At 46.5% G+C, this 7,146-nt stretch overlaps 1 protein-coding gene across 1 annotated transcript; it reads right to left on the bottom strand.

Annotated features, from left to right (window-relative positions):
• Nucleotides 1–1,147: 1,147 nt before the first annotated feature.
• On the bottom strand, nt 1,148–2,341 carry LOC147132800 (lectin BRA-3-like). Its single transcript, XM_086012959.1, has 6 exons — nt 2,282–2,341; nt 2,084–2,217; nt 1,974–2,017; nt 1,725–1,892; nt 1,476–1,624; nt 1,148–1,385 (listed from the first exon to the last, which is right to left on the bottom strand). The coding sequence occupies exons 2-6, from the start codon at nt 2,143–2,145 to the stop codon at nt 1,245–1,247; spliced, it is 564 nt and encodes a 187-aa protein (XP_085869085.1). The 5' UTR covers nt 2,146–2,217; nt 2,282–2,341; the 3' UTR covers nt 1,148–1,244.
• Nucleotides 2,342–7,146: the final 4,805 nt, after the last annotated feature.

The raw sequence follows: 7,146 nt of genomic DNA, 5'->3' as shown, positions 1-7,146 counted from the left end.
ACGCCACCATCTTCGCTTACGAGGGAGAAAAAGAGACTTGCACGAAAGAACCGACGAAGGAACACTGATAGAACCGAAATGCTTGAACCATATGGTTTTGACGGTTATCCAAAACCGCTCAACCCCTAATGCTGATCTTACAAGATGCACTGAAGAAATAATCTAATATTCAATTGACATGGAAAAAAAGCAGGAGATTGTGGATGTAGTAGCCGTCGCCATGCCACCGAACATGTCCGTTCTGACTCCATGGCGGGTGATGAGCTGAACAACAGGGAACGCAGGTCAACACAATGGCGGCTCGGAAAATGTACATTTGCCAACGCCGTCGGGAGGCGAGTGCGCTTACATTTAGTTATTGATGCCTATTTGCGAACCAATGTTTGAAATTGGTCCACCGTTTGCCAAAGTACCGATCCATCATGCCCTTCTGCAAGAAAAGCAAGGACTTGCGATCACATTTTGCACAGAAATTGCGTGTGAATGCCAAAGAGCTGACACTGAAATGAAAGGCTGTGGAATTTGTTAAACTCTTCAAATATGGCAGCAATTGCACAGTAACAAATCTTAATAATTCCTTTCTTTTTTCTCCACGTTTGCCGCCAAATATGGGAGGGGGGGTTGTTGGTTGTGTATCTCAGAGAAAACAGAAGCCCAAAAAGAATATTGAATAAAAATGACAAACAAAACCCACAAACAAGCAAATCCGGGGGTGCCGAACTGCAAATATATGCAGGCATCGACTGTTATCACCATTCACCACTGGGTGGCAGACATGGCTGTCTTCTACTACATCGGGTGAGTGGATTTTTGTGAAAAATAGAACGAGAGAGTGGCGTAACTTCATTCAAATAAATGACCCGTTAACTCGGTACAATAAGATGATATAATGCATGTTAAACCCCTCCGGATGGAGACGTGCAGTGTACAAGTAAGAGAGTTCCCTGTCTTTGACGTGCTAGCGTGTAATATGGAATGCCAGGCCTGAAGTTGGAATGTCGAGAAATCTGGGAGGGATGATCAATTGTCAAAGGATTTTTTAATGGAAAAGGTCTGTGAGGAAAGAAAAACAAAAGGCTCTTCAGGATTTTCACACACATAAAATTAGCAATTTACTGGCTTAGTTGTCTTGGTGGTGGTCGGCTTGGTGGTTGCCTTGGGGGTCGTCGGCTGGGTGGTTGTCTTGGTGGTCGTTGGCTGGGCGGTTGTTGTCTTGGTGGTGGGCGGCTTAGTTGACACTGTGGTCACGCCGACTGTGCAATGTCGCCAGTCAGACTGGCACGTCCCAGCACAGACTTGACTGAGGTGATTGCATAAGGCAGTTTAGGCATCTTACACATGAAGCTGTTGAGTTGCGTGCGGAGCATCTTCTTCCATTTGCCAGACTGGAAGCCAAATGCAAAAGATTTCAATGAATTGTGCAGGTGTTGACATAAACGCTGTCTGGTGAGTGGATGGCTCATTTCTCTACGCACCTGGTACAACGTTGCCACGCACTCCTTCTTGAACGAGTGAGTAGGTTGGCCTCGATCCCAGTTGGTGAATGTCACCTCCTTGTGGTCCGACCAACTGAATTGGCCAGGAACTACCAGTTCGTTCAGTCCGGTCCACATGTCGCTGGTGGCTGCAGAGGACGGACAGGAACACTCAGCTCTCATTCGGTTCCAGGATATCCCAGCTATCTAGTAGTTGTGACAGGGACTGTTCAATGTTGAGATGCGCACTTAATTTCATGACTTGGTCCAGCCACGCCTGCTCCACCTCGGAGAGGATGGACACGGGTTCAAGACTCCTGCAGGTGCTTTGAGCATGGTTCCACATCCTTTTGTTCTCAAAACGTTTGTAGCAGAAGTCTGCAAACTCATCCCAGTCGCGTCCTGAGCATCTCGGCTCTGCACATTGAGATCCTGTGTTGTGGACAGTTGATGTAGAAACATGAAGAAGTACTTTGTATTCTTGGCATTCCTACTCACCTCCGTCCGCAAAAATGTAAGACAAAGACATTTTGCCACCATATCTGCTAGAAAAGTAAGAATGAGCTGATGCGCTTAATCGGACTCGGCAGTGACATTTGACAGCGCACTGTTTCGAGGTGATCCCGTTGCTGGTGGAGCCAGCATAGAAGTTCTGTGACGGCACGTTCATCAAAGTCACAGCTCCTCCAAGTTCGTTCAGAATGACGCCTGCGTGAATAGCGGCCACGCAGATGTGCGAGTCCTGTATTCGCAGAAAGTCAGTGTCAAAGACGGGAACACATGTGGCAGGTTGTACAATTGCCTACCTGATTGTAGATCGCCGTTCCATAGACAGTGTGATTGGATTTGCCGCAGCCTGGTGGGCAGAGGACCCTGCGGAAGACGTGGGTGTTAAGAGTTGACAACCGGAAGGAGGCGTTAGCTAGGGATGTGCGCGACTAGTCGTTTAACCGTCTACGATTTATTAAACGTTTTGTATTTTACTAGTTGGTTAAACGCGGCATTAAGTATCATGCATCTTGTTCCACACGCCTCTGCCTCAGCCTCTGTAAACATGCTGAGCACCAAGAGAGAGAATTGCTCCCTCCCCCCTAAAAAATCCTATTTTTTTTTTTGTGTAAGCGTTCATCCATCCATCCATTATCTGTACCGCTTATCCTCACAAGGGTCGCCGGGCGTGCTGGAGCCTATCCCAGCTGTCTTTGGGCAGTAGGCGGGGGACACCCTGAATTGGTTGCCAGCCAATCGCAGGGCACACAGAGGCAAACATCCGCACTCACAATCACACCTAGGAGCAATTTAGAGTATCCAATCAACTTACCATGCATGTTTTTGGAATGTGGGAGGAAACCGGAGTACCCGGAGAAAACCCATGCAGGCACGGGGAGAACATGCAAACTCCACACAGGGAGGCCGGAGCCGGGATCGAACCCACGACCTCTGAACTGTGAGGCGGACGTGCTAACCAGTCGACCACCGTGCCTCCCGTAAGCGTTCATATTACATTAAAAATGCGACCACTGTCTTGTCTGCTGTATGAACACATGCGTCGTCAAAGTGGCCTGCCTGCGCAGAAGAAGAGACGACGTCACACCCGGAAGTGTGGTCCAGCGTGTCGGGGCATTCAAGCGATTAGGTATTAGATAAATACAGTATTTGGGGGAAATTATGAGGCGAGGCTTTATTATCTCATTTCATGGTGACATCACTAACGATGACATCACGTCATAACCGTGTGTAAAAAATCAATCCATCTGAGCCGTGGCTGAATTACTACGATCGCCATAAATGTCCACTTTATGCTTCATGTTTCAAGGTGGATTAAATTAAAGTAAAATATAAAGTCAATAGTGTTACTCAAAACAACTTTGCAGATTCGATCCCCCTGCTGCCAGCACTTTCCCTCCGCGCATCTTGGGCTCGTCAATGTCGTATACAGTATATGCGACCTGGCCGTTCAGACCCCGAACGCATTGGAAAAGATCGGATACGTATACGATCTAGGACCACATATGAAAACGACCCAGGTCGCATTTGAAAAAATCGGAATTGAGCCGTTCAGACTGTCATAAAAAAATCAGATACAGGTGGCATATGGGCAAAAAAATCAGATCTGGGTCGCATTTGCCTGCGGTGTGAAACTAGCCTAACATGGTGCTAGCGAATGAGACCCTGCTGGACTGGGAGTCGGTACCATTACTCATTACATTATTCATAATAAATGCCATGTATTGCATTGGAAAATGTAGCAGAAATGTATTTCTCTTTTAATTGTTCACCTTTATTCAGTCAGTTGTTGTTATATCAATAGAATTTAAATTAACAAACTGTCCTGAATGTTTGGGCTAAAATAGCCCCTAAATACACACAACATTTGCATTTTAAACTTTGAATTCAATATGTATTAAAATTCAAGTTTTCTTCCTTATAGACTAGTCGACTAGTTGCAAATAAAATTTGAGACTAGTCGGCGGGCAAATTAGTCGAAATTCCCATCCCTAGAGTTAGCACAGGAACCGTCACGTCAAGTCTGACTCACGCCATTTGACCGCCAGTCAGTGAAGCCGAGGCTGGCGGGTGTGCTGGCGCAGGAGGTCTCACCTGTCAGACATTAGGTGAAATCAGGGGTGTCAAACTCATTTGAGCTCGGGGGCCACATTCACCTCACTTTGATAATCAACTTTTCCCCCATGTCTTGGGGTTTTGTTCACGAGTGAGGGGAGGACGGAGCGGCAGATCGACAGGCGGATCGGTACAGGAAGGAGCTGAGCTGGAGGCGAAGCTCTCAACATACCGGTCGATCCACATTCACGAGCGTGACAGTGCGTGAAGAAAAAAGAAAAGGCTTTCAAGCACAGCAACCTCTTTTGAAGTGAAGCTGTTGAACGATATTTTGCAATTTTCAGTCTCTGAAAATGAGAATCAGTAGCGGGGGTCAAATCACGAATACGGGCCAATTCCAGAACGTTGCGGGAGTGGGTGTCAGTGTGCCCTCCAGTGGACCAAATGAGTAACAAGAGTTACTGTGAAGTTGCTTAAGAATGTTCTATATATATTTTGTGCATTTCTCAGAAACATTCTTCATTATTCACTGTCTATACATCTTTTGCTGTATCAGTCTAAGGCCCTCCCACCTATGACGCGTACAGGTACTAGATAAAAGCCAGCCGCAGCTGGGATGGGGTAGGGAAAGAGCAACAGTGGAGCCGAGAACACACGCACTCTGTGTTCCTCCCTTCTCTCTCCCCCCGCTGCAGTGGTATAAAATTGTACATTGTCTCTGCCTGACTTTCTTTTTACATCTGATGACCGGCCACACGAGGTCTACCCACATTTGGACCTCACATTAATTGGTGCCGAAACCCGGGACCCACATCTGGACGGTCCGCCGACGCTGGATTGAGGACACCGAGAATCTGTCGACAGCGCTTCCCTTTGTTCGAGGCGGGTCTCCTCCTCCGGCTTCACGGCGGTTCGCCCGGACACTGGGTCCCACGAACCAGGCCGGCATCAGATAATCAGGTAGGGCAATCTACTACACGTTTTTGAATTGGAAAAAAAAAAAAAAAAGAAAAAAAAACAGCACAGTATCAGGTTGAATTACAAAGCAAGGAGGTGGGGGTTGGCGGCGCGCAACAGGGGGTTGGCCCTCGGAAAAGAAAAAGCCCAGCTGGCAACTTTATCATCCAGATAACCCAAGAAACCATAAAAAAGGAATTAGAGTTGGTTTATATTCAAGTGTAAAATAACGACTAACATTAGTTGGTGGTAATGACACTTAACAATGCGGGGAAATCCAAAGAAATGGTGGTGGATTTCGGTAGGCGCCAGCACTCTTCACCTGCACCAGTGAACATCCGGGGAACAGATGTTGAGAGAGTCTCAACTTACAAGTACCTGGGTGTGCATCTGAACAATAAACTGGACTGGTGCGACAACACAGACGCCCTCTATAGGAAGAGTCAGAGCAGACTCTTCCTCCTCAGGAGACTGAGGTCTTTTGGGGTTCAGGGGACACTCCTCAGGAACTTTTATGACTCGGTGGTTGCATCGGTCATCTTCCAGGGAGTGGTCACCTGGGCAGGCGGCGTCTCGGCCCGGGACAAGAAGCGGCTGGACAAACTGGTCAAGAGGGCCGGCTCTGTCCTGGGCTGCTCCCTGGACTCTGTGGACTCGGTGGGGGACAGGAGGATGTTGGCCAAGCTGTCATCAATGCTGGGCAACCCGGACCACCCCCTCCAGGGCACCCTAACAGCACTCCACAGCACCTTCAGTGACAGACTGTTACACCCTCGCTGTGCAAAGGAGAGATTCCGCCGTTCCTTCTTGCCTGCTGCTGTCAGACTCTTTAACAAGAACATTGTGTAGTCTCTACAAACTGGCGGTCATTAGTGCAATTGTGCAGTCCTGCACCTGAGCTCGTATCGTGCAATACCCAATATTCCCCACTACTGTAATACCGTGCAATACTCAACATTCCCCACTACTGTTAGTCTAGTTTTATTTTTATCCAATGCTGTTCCTTACATTTCACTACAGCACTGCAGCACTGTCACTTACTTAGAGTATTTTTTCCTCTGTACTATGTACAGGCCGAAATGAGTGTTCCTCATATTTTTTATGTAGATGTAGGTTGGTGTGTATACACATGTGTATATACACATGTTACTGCGTATATCTACATAGGTTTGATTCTAAATGTTTGCCGTCAATGTTATACATTAATGGCCACATTATGCCGCCGCCCCTGTGTGACCTATATCTTTGCTACTGTAACAATGAAAATTTCCCCACTGTGGGATCAATAAAGGCATTCTTATTCTTATTCTTATTCTTAACGGGATCGGGTATCTGGGTAGTGGAAATTAAACGTTGGTGTCTACGTAACAGTGACACAAAGAGAAAGACCAAACCCACCTACAAATCACCTACAAATCACCTACAAATTACCTACAAATCACCTACAAATTTCTAAAAGAGTATAAAATAATGACTGAGTGCTGTAAGGAAGCGTGTTTAATCATAATTTTGTGAGTGATTATAAGTAAAATCAGAGCTCTGTTATATATAGATAAAATAAAGTGCACTCTGTCTGTGTCTGTGTGTGTGTGTGTCTGTGTGTGTGCGTGTGTGTGTGTGTGTGTGTGTGTGTATGTCTGTATGTGTGTGTGTGTGTGTGTGTGTGTGTGTTAGATCAAAGCTTTGTTCGACTGTTTAGGGCATTGCCCAATTGTTTGGTTTGCCGAATTAAAGATGGGGCAAACCCAGAGAAAAGCTTTGTTGGAAAATAGAGATGTGAAGTATATGGGAACGGTGAGCGAGGAGTATGTGAAGTATGTAGTAGGTTGGGTGAGAAAATTAGAATTTTCTCCCGTTTTGGCTGATGTTCCTAACAAAGAGGAAGTGAAAAGAAAGTTAGTGAAGAAAAGAAGGGAAAAAGCAAGTAAAGGAAAAGAGACAGCGGGAGTTGAAGCCCAACTCCGTGCCATTGATGCATGGATTGCTCAGGGAAAGAAAAGACAAGGAGAAGTAGAGCAGAAGAAGCTTAGAAAGGAAGTTTTGCGTATGAAGATAGTTGAAACACAGGAAACAGGAGTCAGAGTCAGACAGAGGGCTTCAGGAAATCAGCAGGGGGCAGCTCCACACGTGACTGAGGACAAAGAGGATGCAT

The sequence above is a fragment of the Filicampus tigris genome, chromosome 17 (genome assembly GCF_054856515.1).
Source record: "Filicampus tigris isolate MCC_2025a chromosome 17, RoL_Ftig_1.0, whole genome shotgun sequence".
In the NCBI taxonomy this organism is placed as follows: Eukaryota; Metazoa; Chordata; class Actinopteri; order Syngnathiformes; family Syngnathidae; genus Filicampus; species Filicampus tigris.
The sequence above is the reverse complement of the archived record's forward strand: the minus strand, read 5'-3'. Positions and strand labels throughout refer to the sequence as shown.

What these genes read in the sequence shown, in the direction of transcription:
- LOC147132800 (XM_086012959.1), bottom strand. Translation starts at nt 2,145, where the DNA reads ATGAACGTGCCGTCACAGAACTTCTATGCTGGCTCCACCAGCAACGGG. An exon ending in TTACATTTTTGCGGACGGAG is followed by an intron (nt 1,893 to 1,973) that starts GTGAGTAGGAAT and finishes CTCAATGTGCAG; the next exon opens with AGCCGAGATGCTCAGGACGC. An exon ending in GGACCAAGTCATGAAATTAA is followed by an intron (nt 1,625 to 1,724) that starts GTGCGCATCTCA and finishes CGTCCTCTGCAG; the next exon opens with CCACCAGCGACATGTGGACC.